The sequence below is a fragment of the Schistocerca piceifrons genome, chromosome 1 (assembly GCF_021461385.2).
Source record: "Schistocerca piceifrons isolate TAMUIC-IGC-003096 chromosome 1, iqSchPice1.1, whole genome shotgun sequence".
In the NCBI taxonomy this organism is placed as follows: domain Eukaryota; kingdom Metazoa; phylum Arthropoda; class Insecta; order Orthoptera; family Acrididae; genus Schistocerca; species Schistocerca piceifrons.
Genome location: NC_060138.1, coordinates 340,338,888 through 340,360,134, shown reverse-complemented (window position 1 = coordinate 340,360,134; position 21,247 = coordinate 340,338,888). Strand labels below are relative to the sequence as shown.

Genomic DNA, 21,247 nt, shown 5'->3' with positions numbered 1-21,247 from the left:
TACAATTGCTACAAGCCCTGACACCCGATGACAAAGTCAAACGCTTTGAATTTTTGGCGCGGTTGCAACAGCTCATGGAAGAGGATGCGTTCAGTGTGAAACTTGTTTTCAGTGATGAAGCAACATTTTTTCTTGATGGTGAAGTGAACAGACACAATGTGCGAATCTGGGCGGTAGAGAATCCTCACGCATTCGAGCAGCAAATTCGCAATTCACCAAAAGTTAACGTGTTTTGTGCAATCTCACGGTTTAAAGTTTACGGCTCCTTTTTCTTCTGCGAAAAAAACGTTACAAGACACGTGTATCTGGACATGCTGGAAAATTGGCTCATGCCACAACTGGAGACCGACAGCGCCGACTTCATCTTTCAACAGGATGGTGCTCCACCACACTTCCATCATGACGTTCGGCATTTCTTAAACAGGAGATTGGAAAACCGATGGATCGGTCGTGGTGGAGATCATGATCAGCAATTCATGTCATGGCCTCAACGCTCTCCCGACTTAACCCCATGCGATTTCTTTCTGTGGGGTTATGTGAAAGATTCAGTGTTTAAACCTCCTCTACCAAGAAACATGCCAGAACTGCGAGCTCACATCAACGATGCTTTCGAACTCATTGATGGGGACATGCTGCGCCGAGTGTGGGAGGAACTTGATTATCGGCTTGATGTCTGCCGAATCACTAAAGGGGCACATATCGAACATTTGTGAATGCCTAAAAAAACTTTTTGAGTTTTTGTATGTGTGTGCAAAGCATTGTGAAAATATCTCAAATAATAAAGTTATCGTAGAGCTGTGAAATCACTTCAATCATATGTAATAACCCTGTATGTATTGCAACTGGGGAAAAATTGACAATCTCAACTGAAAACGTTTCTTCAAATGTTCTCTACAAAGTAATATTCCCTGCTCAACAATTCAGAGGTATAAGTGCACAAAACATACCAGACTTCATTTCCGGCATACAGGAATTTATCCCTGTATGAAAGTGAACAATTAATTTGTTAACTTGGAAGTGTGGTCATTGCTGTGCTCTAAATGTGACTGGAACAAAAATAGTTTGTCTGCTGCTCAGTGCTTCATGTGTACTGTAGTGGTATAGTTGTTAGCATTCTATGGAGGATTTTCGTTATTATATAAAATTTTATGATAGTATTGAAAAAGCTGACTTAATACCTTTTGTGAGCTGTTCTATTTTCCCCATAGTACTCATTATTTTTTAAAATGTTTCAAATATTAATTGTTGTTTGTTTAATTTAGGTATTTCATTTTTCACAGAAAATAACTAACATCATTCCAAATTTTTGTGAAGATTTGGAATATCCAGGCCCTTTGCAACATCTGGATGGTGCGAAAGATGGTGATGATGACAACAGCAACTATGATTCTGCTGTTGAAAATGTGGATCCAGATAGATCATGCAGTAGCAGTGCAGTTTATGAATCAGATTGTTCCGCTGTCTGTTCTAAAGACTGCAGCAATAGGGAGAAGCTAGAATTAAAAAATCTTGCAAGCTGTGATAATATTTTTTCAATTAATGAAAACAAAGACATTATCAATGGCAACAGTAGCACTGATATGCCAGAAGTCATAGATTCCTTGAATAGGCTTAATTTGGGACTAGTGAATGACATATGTGGGTAAGTAATTAATATTTTTAAGCTTTGTTTGGTATTGTGATTATATTGTGCTTATCATTTTCTGTGACATTGTTGCTTGATAACATTTTAAATATGGGCAGATTTGTAAGAGATTATTGTATGGCTTTTGTGTATAGTGGTCAATGTTTCTTTCACAAAATGTCTTAAAACTGATTTTCAAAGCATGAGTTGTGATTATGTTATAGTAGCTCTCAGAAGTCCTTATCTAGAAAATGGGACAAGGTCGTTTAATCTTCTCTCAAGACAAAAGTATTTAATGCTAGAAAGCTAATACTACTTTATTCTCTGAACTACCACGTCATACGTGTGAAGTGGATTGCTTACTGCCCACGTATAAAATAAGACATTTTATCCCATTACATCTTGTTTGTCCCCTGCAGGTAAAACTACACTGTTGTTGCTGTCAGTACCAATACAAAAGAAGTGGTATGACCAAAATTTTTCATTTATAAGCCATTTAGAGCTCAAACAGTGGGAAGTTCACATTGGAATATGAACTATATTATGAAAAGGATAGGTTGCTAATCCCTGTAACGACAAATCATTGAGTTACAGATAGGCACAAGGAAAAGACTGTTACTCATTGAGCTTTCTACAAAACCACCTTCAGAAAAGAAAACATGCGTGCACGCGCGCGCGCGCGCACACACACACACACACACACACACACACACACACACACACACACACACACACACACACACACACCACACACACCTTACGCACATGAACGAAAGCAGCAATCTGGATGGCAGGGTACTTGTAGTAGGGGAGAGGAGTCAGTGCTGCCTGGCAGAATGTGCAGGGACTAGGTGGCAGTGGGACAAGTCTGCCAGGTGCAGCGTCAGGAGGCTGTAGGGGAGGGAGGAAGAGAGGAACCAGAGAAGGGAAAAGGAGAGGAGCAGAGAAAGCAAAAAGACCGGAGCCTTTTCAGTGAAAGGTGATGTGAACTGGGAGGAGGTGTCAGGACAGGGGGGCAGAAACTGTTGATGGGAGGTGTGGGGACAGTAGGTTGCCATAAGTTTGAGATGGGATACTATCAGGAGATGAGAACGTTTTGTAGGGATAACTCCCATCTGCACAATTCAGAGAGTCTGGTGGTAAAAGGGAGGATCCGGATGGTCCAGGTTGTAAAGTAGCCATTGAAATCAAGTGGGTTATGTTAAGCTGCATGTTGTGCAGCTTGTGGTCTGTTTTGCTCTTGGCCGATTTGGCTGTGGCCATTCATCCTGGTGGACATCTGGTTGGTACTCAGGCTAATATTAAAATCTGTGCAGTTGTTGCAGCAGAGCTGACGTGACATGACATGACTGTTTTCATTGGTGGCTCAGTCCCTGATGGGATGGGTAAGCCTGTGACAGAAGTGGAATAGGAAGTACTGGATGGGTGGATTAGGCAGGTCCTGCACCTGGTCTTCGACAGGAACATGATCCAGGACGGGGAGTGGCATAGGGATGGGCTAGGATGTTGTGGATGTTGTCTGGGCAATGGAACACCACTTTAGGAGGGGTGGGAAGGATCTTGGATAGGATGTCCTTTTTCAGAGCATGATGATAGATAATCAAAGCCCTGACAAAGGATATGGTTCAATTGTTCCAGTCCGGGGTGGTATTGGGTGACCAAAGAGGCACTCCTTTGTAGCTTATTCTTGGCAGTGGTGGGAATATTTGGAATATGTGGAGCATGGCACAGGAAAGCGGTTTGTGGACTACATCTGGAGAACAGCGCCTGTTTGTGAAGAGCTCTATGAGACCTTCAGAATACTATGTACAGGATCTTCTGTCACTGCAGATAAGCTGTCCTGCGGCGGCTAGGCAATATTGGAGGAATTTTTTTATGTGGAAAGGAGGGTAACTTCTGAAATGGAGGCACTATTGGTGGTTAGTGGGTTTAATGAGGACAGAAGTGTGGGTGGCACCCTCAGAGAGGTGGTGGTAAGTTCCATGCTGGGTTCAGGAGGATCAGGTGAAGCAGATAGGAAAAAAGGTGTTGACATTGCAAGAAAAAGAGGAGTGTTGTGGCCCTGAGTCCAGATCATTAATATATCAGTGGACCTGTACCAGACTATGGGTTTGGCCTTTTGGGAGTGTAGGAAGGTTTCCTGTGGGTGGCCCATAAACAGGTTGACATAGAAGGTTGCCTCATGGGTACCCATGACTGCTGTGGATTTGGGATCATGTTCCTGTGGAAGACTCAGAGGCAAGATCTGCCCAATCCACCACCCAGCACTTTCTATTCCAGCCCTGACATAGGCTTATCGTGGCATTAGAGAGCAGCTGTGTAATTCACCAGCTCTGCTGCAATAATTGCACAGCTTTTTATGTTGGTGATTCTGATGTTCATTGGTTGACGGGACTCTTGAGTCTGTCTCAGTTCTACACGTTGCCAGCTTTTACTGCTGCCCAGCGTGCTTCCAAACACAGTGCAGGCACGACTCATGCTGCCTAGTGGCTCTGTGTTCACTCTCTCTTTCCGTGCCTCGTCTTCGGTGTGTGCTATATAGGCAAACTGTACGCCAGGGGGGATCGATGACCTCTAGGTTGATGTGCACACATCAAAGACTTTGGCTGAGAGCTCACTGTATAAGTCTTTTTGTTGTGCCTGTTTGTCATCTTTATGCATGTAACAATCTATCCGTTCACATAGGTACTCATAGTTAAACATGTGCTGTACATGATGATGTAGTATTACTAGAGTAGTAGGGTGCAGCGGTTGTGGTGGTGGTAATAGTATTCAGTCCAACATTGGTGTGGTACAGCCGTCCAGTATACTCTATCCTGCTCAAATATCTGGTTAACTAGTGTAAATGCATCTGAACCACCTTCGGCCTACTAATAAAATTTTTACCCCATTCCTCCCTTTACTCCCCCCCCCCCCCCCCACCACACACACACACACACACACACACACACACACACACTGAGCCAAATATCTTCTGAAGGTAGATTTGCTTCTGAGCAACTAGTCTCTCTGCTCTTGTCAACCTAAAAGTTCATAAATAGTAATTATATACTTCTTATCCCTTTTTCCATGATGAAATACTGAACCAAATCTCAAATGAGTATTAACTTCTGTCTCTTGTTTCGAAATATGATCAGTAGATCTATCTTTTGTTACTTACAAATTAAAATAACAAAGATAGATTTCAATCATGAGTCAGAGATATTGTTCAGCTGAGAACAGTCAATTTCAGTATAGATATATTGCTGAAATATCATGAAATTACTTTCCTCATTTTCTTTTCGTAAATATTTAGTGTCTTTCTTACTCATATCTCTTTGTCTTAAACATAAATGTTCAATTAAAATCTGTCTGTGATTAACTCCCAAGGAACTAAAACCTGATCTTAATCTAATGTATCTTAATATAAGAAACATGTAAGCTTCCTTATTTTCTTTGCCATTTATCTTCAGGCTTTGATCTTTTCTTAAAGACCATAAGTGTTCATTAATACGTACATTAACTACGGAATGGCAGGTCAGAGTTAATTTTTTTTTAATGTTTTGATTGGTTTTATTTCCAAGTTAACTGACACTAGCCACGTGTTATTGGGGCTCAATCTGGTTAAATGGAAAAGAAAGAAAAGAGAATGCATACACATTTCTAACACACACGGAAACTGGATGTATGTCCTAATCTCTTCTCCCCGTTTCTCTGTCCATGTCCTCCTCGCCGCTCTTCCCATCACCTCCTGCCTTTCCCCTCTCTCTGTCGCTTCCTGCCTTTCCCCTCCTTCCCCTCTCACTGTGGATCATCTCATCCCACCTTTTTCTTTCCATCTTTGTTTCCCCTTATCTCTCCATCTCCTCATTCGCTCTCTCTCTCTATGTCTATCGTCTTCTCCCCTCTCTCTCAACTTCCTTCTGTCCTCTCTCCCTGTCCATTTCCTCCTTTCTGCTTTCTCTGTCCATTTCCTCCTGGCATCAACTGCTTCAGAACTGGGAGGCCAGAAAGGACAAAAGGAACACTCCCACAAAGACTTGTTATGCCTCTCCAGCCAACAAATATCTGAGTCTTCATCTGCAACCACAACGGCTTTAAGAAATCAACAACAAATGGCCCTCTCCTTCCCTAACTCAGAGATCCTATTAAACAGTGTCACCACGTGATACCCTCACCTGGCCGACCTCTATTTTGTCGGTGCACACCATCTACTGTTTCCTGCCCATAAATTTCCAGGCTGATCCAGAGAGAATACTGACCCCTCTGTCAATGTCGTGGAACAGGATTCTCAAACCTTTGCACCCTATAGCAGTGAGTCCTTGAAGGCTGACACTCAGCAGCTGCCAAGTGCCTTCATTTGTTCCCTCTTCCCCTTTCCAGATTATTACTCTTCTCTAATGGAATGTTTGCGGCATTACATCCCATACGGAGGAATTACCCGCCAGGTTAGCCAAGCACGCTAACGCGCTGCTTCCTGGATTTGGGTAGGCGCGCTGGCCCCGGATCGAATCTGCCCGGCGGTGTGCCGGCCAGCCTGGATGTGGTTTTTGGGCAGTTTTCCACATCCCCCTAGGTAAATACCGGGCTGGTCCCCACGTTACACCTCAGTTAAACGGCTCGCAGACATCTGAACACTTTCGCACTATTCCATGGATTACACTAGTAGCAGTTAGGGTACACTAATTTCTTCCCGGGGGGTACAGGGTGGCGGCAGGAAGGGCATCCGGCCTCCCCTTCAACTAACATTGCCACATCCGATTAACCATGCCAACCCTGCATATCCGCAGGAAAAACTGCACAAGCAAAGGAAAGAAAAGAAAGAATCCCATAAGGAGGAATTGTGGCTGCTCTTGGAAGATCAGCGTCCCCTTGTTTTCTGCCTCCAAGAAACAAAATTGCATCCTTGCAAGAACTTTGACCTCTCACATTTCCTGCTGTGCTCTTCATTCGTTTGGTGAGTATGGGCTTGACAACCCTGAGGTTCCCGAGCTGGGGACTGGTAAGCACTGCCAGTCTCCTGTTACTGTAAGCTCTGGGCATGCTTCAACGACCACTGTACAGCGCAGCAGTGGAATGGTGTCACAGGGAATGGGTACCGCAGCTTGACCGCTGATGAGATGCATGGCTGTTGAGGTGGAACAGTCATTGGCAGGCAATCTACACAGAACCTGCCGCTCCTCAGGTAAGGCTTACTGAGGCAAAGGGGGCTCTGTCAGAGTGGACCCTTGTTTCCCTAGCTGCTCAGACATTATGGATATCGACATAGCCGAACTTAAACAGGAATGAGCATTACAAGGGATAGTGGATGTAGATCAAAGGGTGCATAGGAACAATGGAGAAATTGAGAAGACTGCCACCATCATTGTGACCTTTAATTCTCCTGATCACATCATGGCAAGTTTCCTCCAACTTAGGGTTAGGCCTTACGTACCTAATCCTATGCAGTGCTACAAATGCCAGCACCTTGGTCACACAATGCTGAGTTGCGGGGATGAAGCGATCTGTGGAAAAAGTGGAAAGGCAGCCCATGAAGCTGGGATTGACTGTCCATCTCGAGCAGTCTGTGTTAACTCCTCTGGGAGCTACCCAGTCTGGAGCCGAGACTGCCCTGTTTTTGCAGAGGAACGAAAAATTTAGGCACTAAATGTCACCAAGCGGATCCCCTATGCTGAAGCCAAAAAGGAATATAAGACGACGAAACCTCCTGTCTTTACCACTTTTTATGCATCCACTGCGCAGAAACCTGCTCCTAAGGTCGACGCCTCGACGCAGATGTTGTCCAGTGTACAATGATACACCACCAGCATGTGTACGTGCCAAGACAAAATGACTAAGGATAAAGCAACCCAAGCACACGCCACAGAAAAGACCAGCAACAGTGCTGTAGTGAATGTCAAGAAGGCACACAACAAGCAGAGTGCATCTCACCACCTCCCTTCCCCCTCATCCTCGAAGGGACAGGGTACAGGGAAAGGTTCATGACGTTCGGGTCAAAAGCTATCCCGAGCACCATCGGCCGTCATTCTTTCATGTCTGACTGATGAGGAGGACAGCGTGGAGTTAGATGCCTTGGATCCAGGCAGCCCCTCTACTCCCCTCGCTCTAAAAGTGTTTCACCTCTGTGGTGCAAACATAGGGGTAAATCAAAACCACATTGACGAAATGGCTCCCATCCTACAGTGGAACTTGTAGGGGTTCAGGACACATGTGGAGGAACTTCGTCTACTATCTCAGGGTAGAGCACTGTGTCTGTGTCTCCAAGAGACTCATTTCCATCAATCGCTCACCTCTGAGCTACGAGCCTATGCACTCCACAAAAAGGACAACCTGAGTGGAGAGATAGCTAGAGGAGGGATAGGTATTTTTGTCAGTACCAACCATCACTCCTTGCCTCTCTCCCTTACAACTACTTTAGAAGTAGTTCCCATGTCAGTGCACGTGCATCATCCATTGATGATTTGTTTCCTTTACTTGCCCCCACATGATGCACTTGGTAAAGAGGCCCTAACCGACATTATACAGCTCCCCTGCACCTTCATCCTCTGTGATGATTTTAATGCACACAATGTTCTTTGGGGCTCTGCAACTACCTGCCTCATGGGTAGAGAAATTAAGAGGCTTTTCTTGTCATCATGTGCATACTTGCTAAATGCAGGACAAAGCACTCACTCCTACACAGCAATGGATCGTTCTCTGCCATTGATCTCTCACTTTGCTCTCCAGCTCTTGCTCACACTACTCAGTAAGAAGTGGTCAATGACTTGCACAGGAGTGATCACTTCCTGATCTGGATTCACCTGCCAGATGGGGTGGAACCCGAAAGGAAACCACCGCGATGGGTGCTCGGTTGAGCCAAGTGGATGGTTTACAGCCAGTTGGCCTCGTTTGAACTTTGTGCAGCATCCATTCCACAGTCCGTGAGAAAACAGACAATGCAACCTGTCCCTTGGTGGAGTGGCGAATGCCACTCTGCAATTAGGACTAGGCATGTGGCTCAGGGTAGGTTCAAGTATCGGCCAACTCCAGAGACTCTTGCAGCCTTTCAGGTGGCGAGGGCGAAGCGTTACTGAAGAGAGAGCAAGAAGTGTCACGGCAACAGTTCCTGAATGCCATTAATTGTTTCACTGAAAATTCTGTTGTGTGGGAGACCTGGGAGACCATCAGGAGAATTTCTGGGAGAAGAGCCAAGTGCCCCATGGCTGCTGAAATCGGGAAAGGTACTCTCCAAACCAATCTGCAAGACATTGCCCAGACTATGGTGGCATATTTTGCCACAGTTACTGTAATAGCCAGTCAGGATCTAGGTTTCCAGTGCCGTAGAGTGGTTGGAGAGAGGTGTAGTTTGGACTCCTGGTCCACCTCTGATGAAGATCACAACTGTCCATTTTCCACATGGGAGCTGGATTCTGCATTGTCTGCAGCTCGTAACACATCTCTTGGTCACAACAGAATCCACTACGGTATGCTGCAGCACTTCACAAGGTGAAACAAAGATATCCTCCTTTTTAATGACGTTTGGACGTCAGGCCACTTTCCTGACTCGTGGCGTGAGGCAACTTTAATTCCTCCTTTAAAACCTGGAAAAGATCGTATGTGCCCAAGTAGTTACCACAGCGTTGTCCTCACTAGCTGCATGGGGAAAACCTTGGAGCAGATGGTCAACCGCCACCTTGTCTGGGTCTTAGAATCCAGACTACTCCTTAATCACTTTCAGTGTGGGTTCAGGAAGTATCGCTTCACCTCTGATAACCTTGCTTTCCTGGAGGCAGCTATACAACAGGCTATCCTAAACTGGAATCACCTTTTAGGTGTACTTTTTGACACTGAGAAGGCATGTGATACTACTTGGAGGCAGCTCGTACTGGAGCCGCTTCACGAATGGTGTTTTTGTGGTTGTCTTCCCATTTTTATCCAGTCCTTCCTCTCGCCACAGTATTTTAGATACGGAGTCGGGTACGTCCTATCTGATCACTTTAAGCAGGAGAACGGTGTACCTCAATGTAGCATTTAAGGTGTGACTGTCTTTGCCGTAGCTATTAATAGCATTACATCCATAGTGCAAAGTTCTGTCCAGTGTTCCTTATTTGTGGATGATTTCTTTGTGTTTTGCTCTTCTTCAAGCCTCACAACAACACGTCTGTTGCAACTAACTCTTCAACATTTGGATGAATGGGTGCAGAAGAATGGCTTTAAGTTTTACACCAAGAAGTTTATTATTGTATTTTATTTACACATCAAGTTCCGTAGGACCAAACTGAGGAGCAATCTCAGAGGTCGTGGAACGTACCAGCACATAATTACAACGTAAAAGTAATAACAGATAAAAATAAAATATTTATGAACCCAAAGAAAGTCAAGCCATACGTTTAAGTAAAATCAATCAACAATATAACATAAGAATCCTCAACGGAATAGAAGGAGTGATCCGTGAGGAAACTCTTCAGTACTGATTTGATAGCGTGTGGATTGCTGCTAAGATTTTTGAATTCTTCTGCTAGCTTATTGGAAATGGATACAGCAGTATATTGCATACCTTTCTGCTCAAGGGTTAAGTAAGCCTGATCCAGATGCAGGTTGGATTCCTGCTGAGTATTAACTGAGTAAAAGTTCATTACATTTGGGAATAAGCTGATATTGTTAACAAGGAACGACTGTAAAGAGTGAGTGGGTGCGAGAAGCCAATGTCAAAATACCCAGACTAGTGAACAGGGATCGATGAGGTTCGCGAACTTTCACTAGTTATTGTCCGAACCGCCCGTTTCTGAGCCAAAATATCCTTTCAGAATGGAAAGAGTTACCCCAGAATATAATACCATACGACATAAGCGAATGAAAATAAGCAAAGTAGACTGATTTTTGTGTCAAACGATCACGTACTTCAGATACCATTCGAATAGTAAAAATGGCAGCATTAAGTCTCTGAACCCTAGAAATTTGAACTGTTCAGTTTCACTAATAATATGCCAATTCTGTGAAATTAAAATGTTGGGTTTTGCAGAATTGTGTGCTAAAAACAGTAAAACGTGAGTCTTATTGTGTTTTAGCGTTAGTTTATTTCCTACAAGTCATGAACTTATGTCATGAGCAGCACTATTTGAAAACGAGCCAGTGTTGCACATAACATCCTTTACTACCAAGCTAGTGTCATCAGCAAGCAGAAATATTTTAGGGTTACCAGTAATGTCATATCATTTATATAAATAAGGAACAGGAGTGGCCCCAAGACTGATCCCTGGGGCACCTCCCATTTGACTGTACCCCACTCTGACCCCACATCACATTACAGCCATTCTCAACACTATGAATAATGACCTTTTTCTGTCTTATTGAAGTAAGAGGTGAACCAATTTTGAGCTACTCCCCGTATTCCATAATGGGCCATCTTCTGGAGCAATATTTTGTGATCAATACAGTGAAACGCCTTAGTTAAATCAAAAAATATACCTGGCATTCGAAACCTTTCGCTTGATCCATCCAGTACCTCACAGGGAAAAGAGAATGTAGAATTTTCAGTTGTTAAACCACTTCTAAAGCCGAACTGTACATTTGATAGCAAATTATGTGATACAAACTGATTAATTATCCTTACATCACAGCCGTTTCAATAACTTCAGCAAACACTGATGGCATAGAAGTAGGTCTAAAAGTGTCTGCATTACCCCTTTCTCCCTTTTTATGAAGCGGCTTTACTACTGAGTACTTTAATTGTTCAGGAAACAGACTATTGCTAAAGGAAAAATTACGAATATGGCTAAGTATAGGGCTAACATGTGCTGCTTGGTACTTTAATATTCTGCTAGGCACTCCATCGTATCCACGAGAGTCCTTAGCCTTCAGTAATTTAATTATTGACTCAATCTCCCCATTGTCTATATCACAGAGGAGTATTTTAGATATCAATCTTGGAAAGGCATTGGCCGAGGGAGTTATAGGATTCCGTGTAGAAACTAAATTTTTATTTAGTTCACCAGCAATGCTCAGAAAATGACTGTTAAATACTGTACGTATATCTGATATATCAGTAACAGAAATATTTTTACTACAAACAGACTTCCTATCGTCAGCCTTATGCTGCTGACCAGACACATCCTTCAAAACTGACCATATGGTTTTAATTTTATTGTGTGAATTAGCTATTCTGTTTGCAACTGCATACTCTTTGCCTTCCTTTTAACATTTTTAAGCACCTTACAATACTGTTTGTAATGGGCTACTGTAGCTTGATTGTGACTACTTCTAACATTTTGATATAATTGCTGCTTTGTACTACATAATATCTTTATCCCACTAGTCAGCCACCCAGGCTGCCTTTTACTGCTAGTACTCCATTCAGAATGTTCTAATGGAAAGCAGCACTCAAATAGCATGAGAATTGTGTGAAGGAAAGCATTATATTTGTCATCTATGTTACCGGCACTAAAAATATACTGCCACTCTTGTTCCTTGACAAGGTTTGAGAAACTCTCTATTACCGTTGGATTAGCTTTCCTACATAGTTTGTAATTATATGTGACACCTGTTCAAGTACATGAAGTCACCACATATAACTAGTTTCTGGTACTACCTGTAAAGTGAATCAAGAACCCTGTGTAGCTTCAGCAGAAATGCTCTGAAGTCAGAGGTAGGGGGCCTATAAACAACAACAATTACAAGCTAAGTCTCACTAAATTCAACTGCCCCTCCTCAGCATACAGATATCTGTTCAGTGCAGTGCTGTGATACGTCTACAGACTCAAACGGAATACAGTATTTTTACATACACTCTGCAAGAAACTCCTTAAAAAACAGCCAGCCAATCTGTATCCTGGGAAAAGAAGCATCTGAATTGTCAAATTATTTAAGTGGTGCTCCGATATACCAATAATTTGGGAGTCAACATCTACAAGCAGTTCACTAACTTAAATCTTTGATACCTCTTATATTTTGATGAAATAAGCTAACCCTTCTCTACTTGGAAACATGACGTCCTCCGAAGGTGATTCCGTAGTTAGAGGGACTTCCTTTAAGCAGGTATACCTATCAGCTGACTTTGTTCTAAAGAAGGTGCAGCTCTAACACCAACTACTACAGGAATTTGTCCACGAGTGGTCCCACCACAACCCACCATACTGCCATCTGTAAGCTTTGACAGCCTTCCCTTCACACGCCTATTGAGGTGCAGGCCATGCCTAGCGAAACCTGATCTACTGATAGACTCAGCTGGCACCACTGCAATGTGACTCATGCCCTCTGCCATCAGTGTGCTTCCAGCCCCACGTTAACATGCCTAACAGCTGCATTAAGATAAGGCCAATTATGACACTGAAACAGTTGCACGAAATGCACATTTAATGCCACCAGTTTGAATAGCTATCTTTCCCATGTCACCACCTATATCATATTCTCCGTCCCTATCAAGCCTATTCCCTGCTCCACCTGCTATCACTAAGTGATCCTCCTTCGTAAAATTCCTACATAACTCCCGTATGCTGTCACCACCAGTGCCAACCCTGCACAATGCTAGTGACCTGGTACTCACTCCCCAACACTTCCTGTAACTGCTGGCCAACACCTCTACCATGCGAACTCCCTAGTAGCAGAACCTTCTTCTTTCTGTTACACTTCGCAACTGACTTGTCTCCTAATTTCTAAGGACTGCTGCATGTTTCCTACACCTACAGCTACAAAAGCTCCTCTCCACTCAACTCTTGACAGCTGGTCAAATGTATTGCATATACGCAAAGTACAACTGTCTGAATACATCCTCCTCTTAGCTGCCTTCTTGCCAACTGCCAGTTCCCATTCCCCAGGACCTTGACCCTCCTCCACCTATCTAGCTCCTCCTTCGCGTATTGTAACTGCATCTGAAGGGCACAGATCGTACGCTCTTCTATCAACTTATGTCTGCATTTCCACAAGAGTATCTCACTAGAATGACACCTGGCTTCCCCATTGCCCCCCCCCCCCCCCCCCCCAAATGAAAATACTTTGAGCAAATCCCACACCATAACCCATTACTCACAAACATATGACAGAGCCAACACTTCTCACTCGTGGTAAAATTTTACAATTACTGAAAAAACAAAATGTCTATTTATAGAACTAACAGTAGCAGTCTCTAAATTCTCTCTCTACTAAGAAACCAATGACTTCATTAATACTACTAAACTAATACTGATACCAACAAAACTTCACAAAATTTATTAGCTAAAACCAAAAATTCAAGTGGCCACTGGAACACTCAGTGAAATTAAAACAGTGAATAAAATTTTTACTGAAATATTTCCCTAGAAACAATAAGAAATGTAAGCCGAAAACTACCTCACCAAATTTACTAAAGACTTCTACACACAGAAAACTCTAAAAAACACAGTGAACGAACGTTTCCAAAAGTTTATTAAATCATTATTTCATCATAAACAGGACAAAACACTGTTGAAAACTATTAAATTTAATAACTGTATAACAGTAGAACTGTATAACAGTGCACAGACAACTTTGGCAGTACTATGTGATCAAAAGTATCCGGACAACCCAAAAACAAGCATTTTTCATATTAGGTGCATTTGCTGCCACCTACTGCCAGATACTCCGTATCAGCAACTTCAGTAGTTATTAGACATTGTGAGAGCGCGGAATGGGGCACTTCACAGAACTTACAGACTTCGAATGTGGTCAGGTGATTGGGTGTCATTTATGTCATACGTCTGTGCTTGAGATTTCCACACTCCTAAACATCCCTAGGTCCACTGTTTTGGATGTGATAGTGAAGTGGAAATGTGAAGGGACATGTACAGCACAAAAGTGTACCTGCCGACCTCACCTGTTGACTGACAGAGACTGCCAACAGTTGAAGGGGGTCATAATGTGTAATAGGCAGACATCTATTATGACCATCACACAGTAACTCCAAACTGCATCAGGATCCACTGCAAATACTATGACAGTTAGGTGGGAGGTGAGAAAAGGTGGATTTCGTGGTTGAGTGGCTGCTCATAAGCCACACATCACGCTGGTAATTGCCAAACGACACCTGGCTGGGAGTGTAAACACTGGACAATTGAACAGTGGAAAAACTGTGTGTGGAGTGATGAATCATGGTACACAATGTGGCAATCTGATGGCAGCTGCAACCGCACAATTTAAAACTTTCGCGAGTTGAGGATGAGGGACACTGTCCTTACTTTTAAAGACACAGTGAAGTTTCTGGAGCTCAGATTTAACTTTAAGCTTACATGGTTACCACATCTTAAGAATCTGAAACGCAGTCACTTAATGCTTTAAGTATTTTACAATGTCTTAATGTCTTAGCCACTGTAGATGGGGAGCAGACTGTCATTTTTGCAATCTCGGCTCAATTTTGAGTGCATCATGAAGGGATTCGTTTGGCCTCCAGGGCATTCAGAACAGGCCCTATATCAAGCCTCTTTGCAGAGGCTGGTGAACCGTCACTTCACGTCAGGCGACATCTACTTATGGTGCACGAGGCGTATAAAACCTTGTCCACACTATACACACCTGCCTACTATACTGTTGCTCAGCCTCCACTGAAAAGGCTTTTTTGCAAGAGACAACGAGGACCTATTGGATTCGTGCATCGGATTGCCTTCTAGAAATGGGCGTGGCTGGTCTTCATATTTTACATTGCAGTGGCAACAGATTTCCACCTTGGCTTCTCTGGAGGCTCAGACTTATTTTAGATCCCCCTCCAGGTATGAGGGTATTCCTGCCTGTCATAAGATGCAACTAAAAGGAATCTCACACGTTTTGGCCGTTATGTGTTGGCCCCTGTCGGGTTTGACCTCCATCTTTCTAAATGTTCGAACAGCGAGCAAATTGGGGAAGGCCGCCTTATGTGGTGCATTGCATCCATCGTGCATTGAGATGTTTAGCCCACTTTCTCGTTGTCGCATTGCAGTCCCGCTCATTCTCCATTGCTTGGGCGAGGACACCTTCCTGGGTGCATTCTCCACTATGCAATGTCGCTTTCTGTGCTGACGATGACCATGGACTTCTTAGCACCTCATATCCAGCACGGTAGCCAGTCCGTTGTGGTGGGGCCACCATGTACCATGTTGGTTGTAGCCCCTTGACAACTCAGGGATCGCTCTTCTGATGCCTGTGCCATTAACTCACCACGTATGTCATGGAGTAGATGCCCACCTCCTTGGGGCATCGGGACTTTCGGCAATGGCCATCCTGCCAGGTGGTCCTTGTTGAGGCTGCTTTGCGCCCGTGGAGAAGAGGCCCCCTGGTCGGAGTGGGTAGCATCAGGGCGGGTGACACGCCATGAAGCGAAGTACGTCATCTCTTGCTGGTGGTCCGCCGCCAGCAGTCTCTAAGTGGGTAAAGCCTAACTTCAGTGCTAAGAAATATGACCCCAAATTGTCCCCCTCCAAGGCCACACTGTGGGAGGAATGACTGGCTAAGGATGGCAGTGAAGCCCATTTGCCCTGGTACCTTGTTTGTACGAGAGTTGATGGGGAATCTTTCGTGTCCATGAAGCCTCAGTTTTTTGTGGAGCATTTGGAGGACAAGTTTGGGGAGGTGGAGGGATTGTCCAAGATGCGCTGTGGGTCATTCCTGATAAAAACAGCATCCTCTGCCCAGTCACTGGCATTACTCGCTTGTGACAAGTTGGGGAGGTTTCTGTTACCATCACACCCCATAAGAGCTTAAATATGGTCCAGGGTATTATATTCCACAGGGACCTTTTGTTGCAGTCTGACAACGAGCTGCATGCCAGTTTAGGGCGGTGAGGCGTCCATTTCATCTGGCGCGTCCATCGGGGTCAGAGTGATGATCAGGTTGCCATCGGTGCCTTCATCTTGGCCTTAGAGGGTGACACATTGTCAATGTAGGCCAAGTTGATGGTCTGCCGCTGTGACGTCAAGCCATATATCCCTTCCCCCGATGCGATGCTTTAAGTGCTGGAAGTTTGGCCATATGTATTCCCGCTGTACCTCCAGAGTCACATGTCGAGATTGTGGGTGTCCAATACTCCATGTGGCCCGCCTCCCATGTGTGTCAACTGCGGAGAGCATATTTCACCTTGCTCGGCAGACTGCAGGATTTTACACAAAGAGAGGAAACTCATGGAATATAAGACCCTGGACCAACTGACGTACTCTGAGGCTAAGAGGAAATTTGAGCACCTACATCCTGTGGCTATGACCACCTCTTACGCCGCCACCGCAAGAACAGTTGTCGCCCCATGAGTTCGTCGCATTTCTGTTGCCTCTCAGAACCAGAAGTTTACACCTACTCCCTTGATGGTGGGGGGCATTTCCTTCCCTGTTGCTCCCGCACCACGTACTTCAGGAGCAGCACCTGCCCACCCCCTCCCTCCCCTCCCCCGACCATCGGGGATATCAGTCCCCACTTCCGAGCCGGAGAAGCGTAAGTCTTCTTTGGCTCCTCTCGCAAGGAAGGGGTGCCTTGGGTCACTCCCTTCCCAGGTTTCTGCTAGTGGGAAAGATGACACCTGCCAGTGGCTGAAGAGCCCAAAAGCAGCTGGTTATAGGGCTTCATACTCATCTTCAGTCCCGGAGACTGAATCGGTGAAGTGCTCCCAGCCAGGGAAACCCAAGGAACAGCGAGAGAAATCCAAAAAGGAGGTCCACAAGACCAAGGGAATTGCGGTCTCTGCGGATGAGGTGGAGATTCTGGCATCCGCTGATGACCTAGATTTCACCGGACCCTCACACACACTGGATATAGACTGCTCAGGCAAAAAGTCGGTGGACCTGCAGGTGACCCTGAGGTGTAAACGGCCTTATTGAATGTTCCATGTCTTCCCAGTCTCACGATAACGTCATCCTCCAGTGGAATTGCAGCAGTTTTTTCCACCGCCTGGCTGAGGTACGGCAACTGTTAAGCTTTGCACCTAATTTCTGCATTGCCCTCCAGGAAACCTGGTTTCCGGCAAGGCGGACCCCTGCCCTCTGCAGCTATAAGGGATACTACAGGAACCATAGTGACTATAATCGAGTGTCAGGTGGAGTTTGTGTTTATGTCCTAAACTTAGTCTGCAGTGAAACTGTGCCCCTTCAAACCCCACTTGAAGCTGTGGCTGTCAGAATAAGGACGACACAGGAAATAACTGTCTGCAATGTATATCTTATTCAAGATGGTGCTGTATCCCTGAATGTATTAACTGCACTGATCGATCAACTCCCTACACTTTTCCTACTTTAGGAGATTTTAACGCTCATAACCCCTTATGGGGTGGCACCGTCCTTACTGGCCGAGGCAGAGATGTCAAAACTTTACTGCCTCAATTCGACCTCTACCTCTTAAATACTGGGGCCACCGTACATTTCAGTGTGGCTCATGATAGTTACTCGGGCATTGATTTATCACTTCGCAGCCCAGGACTTCTCCCATCTATCCACTGGAGAGCACATGACGACCTGTATGGTAGTGACCATTTCCCCATCTTCCTGTCACTGCCCCAGTGTCAGGCCCATGGACACCTGCCCAGATGGGCTTTAAACAAGGTGAACTGGGAAACTTTCACCTCTCATGTCACCGTTGACTCTCCCCCACATGGTAACTTCGATGTGATGGTTGAGCAGGTGACTACAACAACTGTGGCAGAAAAGATTATCCCTTGCTCTTTAGGGTGCCCCCCGGTGATAGGCAGTCCTTTGGTGCTCACTGGAAGTCGCTGAGGCAATTAAGGAGCCTCGGCAAGCTCGACAGCGGGATAAGCAGCACCCTTCGCTGGAGCACCTCATAGCCTTTAAATAGCTCAGTGCCCGCGTTTGCCAACTTATGAAATGACGGAAGCAGGAGTGTTGGGAGAGATATATCTCGGCCATTGGGTGCCATACGTCACCTTCCCAAGTCTGGGCAAAGATCAAATGTGTTTTCAGCTACCAGACCCCAACAGGTGTTCCTGGTGTTATCGTAAATGGCGTGTTCTCTACCGACACAAACATGATTGCTGAGCATTATGCTCGAGCCTCTGCATTGGAGAATTACCCCACAGCCTTTCGCACTGTCAAACGGCGGCTGGAAGGGAAAGTCCTCTCGTTCACTACACGCCACAGTGAATCCCGTAACGCCCCATTTATGGAGTGGGAGCTCCTCAGTGCCCTTGCACATTGCCCTCACACAGCTCCTGGGCCATATCGGATCCACAGTCAGATGATTAAACATCTCTCGTCTGACTGCAAGTGACATCTCCTCATCTTCAAACGGATCTGGTGCGATGGTGGGTTGCCATCTTAATGGCGGGAGAGCACCATCACTCAGGTGCTCAAAACTGGTAGAAACCCACTTAATGTGGATAGCTATCGGCCCATCAGCCTCACCAACGTTCTTTGTAAGCTTCTGGAACGTATGGTGTGTCAGCGGTTGGATTGGGTCCTGGAGTCACGTGTCATACTGGGTCCATGTCATGGCAACTTCCGCCAGTGTCACTCTACCGCTGATAATCTTGTGTCCCTCGAGTTTGCCATCAGAACAGCCTTTTCCAGATGCCAATACTTGGTTGCCGTCTTTTTTTGAGTTGTGAAAAGTGTACCACACCACCTGGCGACATCATATCCTTGCCACATTATACGAGAGGGGTCTCCGAGGCCCGCTACCAATTTTTATCCAAAATTTCCTGTCGCTTCATACTTTCCGTGTCCAAATTGGTGCCTCCCATAGTTACCCCCCATATCCAGGAGAATGGGGTCCTGCAGAGCTCTGTATTGGGCGTCTCTCTATTTTTAGTGACCATTAATGGTGTAGCAGCAGCTGTAGGGCCGGCCGTCACGCCTTCTCTGTATGCAGACGACTTCTGCATTTCGTACTGCTCCACCAGTACTGGTATTGCTGAGCGGCTCCTGCAGGGAGCCATCCGCAAGGCACAGTCATGGGCTCTAGCCCACTATTTCCATTTTCGGGGGCAAAGTCATGTTTGATGCACTTCTGTCAGCATCGTACTGTTCACCCATATCCAGAACATTACCTTAATGATGATCCATTCACTGTAGTGGAGACATATTGATTCTTAGGACTGGTTTTCGACACCCGATTGACTTGGCTTCCTCAAGTTCATCAGCTTAAGCGGAAGTTCTGGCAGCACCTCAATGTCCTCCGCTGCCTGAGCAACACCAACTGAGGTGCAGATCGGTCTACACTGCTGCAGCTCTACAGAGCCATTGGTCAATCCCGCCTTGACTATGGGAGTCTGGTTTGTGGTTCGGCACCATCCTCAGCGTTGCATTTACTCAACCCAGTGCACCACTGTGGCATTCATCTAGTGACAGGAGCATTTAGGCCGAGGCTGATGACAAGTGTCCTGGTGGAGGCCAGAGTCCCTCCATTGCAGGTTAGGGGTGCACAACTGCTGGCTAGTTACTTTGCACATGTTCGTAGTTCTCCTGCACATCCAAGTCACCATCTCCTTTTCCCACCCACAGCAGTTCATCTCCTGCATCGGTGGCCCAGGTCAGAGCTTCCAATTGCAGTTGTGTCCGATCCCTTCTTTCCGATCTGGAGTCCTTGCCATTACCACCTATACTTAAGATCCATTCACGTACACCTCCATGGTGTACACCTAGGCTGCAGCTTCACATGGACCTTTCACTTGGCCCTAAGGACTAATTTAACCCCGCAGCTCTCTGCTGCCACTTCCTCTCGGTTCTTGACATGTACCGAGGCCACAAAGTGGTTTACACCGACGGCTTGATGGCTGATGCTCATGTTGGCTTTGCGTATGTCCATGGAGGACATATTGAACAGCATTCCTTGCCCAACGGCTGCAGTGTTTTCACTGCCAAGCTGGTGGCTACATCTCGTGCTCTTGAACACGTCCGTTCATGCCCTGGGGCGTCCTTTCTTCTATGTACTGACTCCTTGAGCAACTGACAAGCTGTCGACCAGTGCTGCCCTCGTCATCCTTTGGTAGAAACCATCCAGGAGTTTATCTACGCCCTGGAATGATCCAGTCATTCAGTTGTGTTTGTCTCGACCCCAGGTCAGATCAAAATCCCAGGCAACGAACTTGCCAACATTCTGGCCAAACAGGCTACGCGGAGACCGCTTATGGAGTTCTCTGCAACTGACTTGCGTTCAGTACTACACCGCAAGGTTTTGCGTCTTTGGAAGTCGAAATGGCATAACCTCAGCATGCACAACAAACTTCATGTCATTAAGGAGACTATGAATGTGTGGCAGTCCTCCATACGAACCTCTCGCAGGGACTCTGTGATTCTGGGCTACCTCCTTTGCTGTGATGACCCACTTCAGCGTCAGTGTGGCGCCCTGCTGACAGTGGCCCATTTCTTGGTGAACTGCCCTTCTGTGGCTGCCTTGCGGTGGACTCTACAGTTACTGGACTATTTGCCATTAATTTTAGCTGACAACACCTCATTGGCTAATTTAGTTTTACGTTTTATCTGTGAGGGTGGGTTTCATCATTCTATATAAGTTTTAGCACATGTCCTTTGTCCCTTTGTGTTCTCCACTCTAATGCTTCTAGGGTTGATGTTCTAATGTGTCGCAGAGTGGCTGGTTTTTCCTTTCTATTCGTGTGGTCGGCCAGCCACGGTCATCTGCTCTCTTGTTTTTATCCTTTCTACCTGTTTCTTGCGTCTCTCTGTGGTTTTCTTTTCCTGTTTTGTCCATGGTAGTGTTGATTGTCCTGTTGTTCTTCTGGTTCTTCAT

General features: G+C 45.4%; 1 protein-coding gene across 3 annotated transcripts in view; it reads left to right on the top strand.

Annotated features, from left to right (window-relative positions):
- The window catches only part of LOC124783583 (PAS domain-containing serine/threonine-protein kinase), a 222,850-nt gene that overhangs the window by 145,612 nt on the left and 55,991 nt on the right, over positions 1 to 21,247 (top strand). For all 3 annotated transcript variants that reach the window (XM_047254035.1, XM_047254034.1, XM_047254033.1), the window contains exon 11: positions 1,281 to 1,642. In XM_047254035.1, coding sequence (XP_047109991.1) covers positions 1,281 to 1,642 — 362 coding nt within the window. The remainder of the gene's footprint in view (positions 1 to 1,280; positions 1,643 to 21,247) is intronic.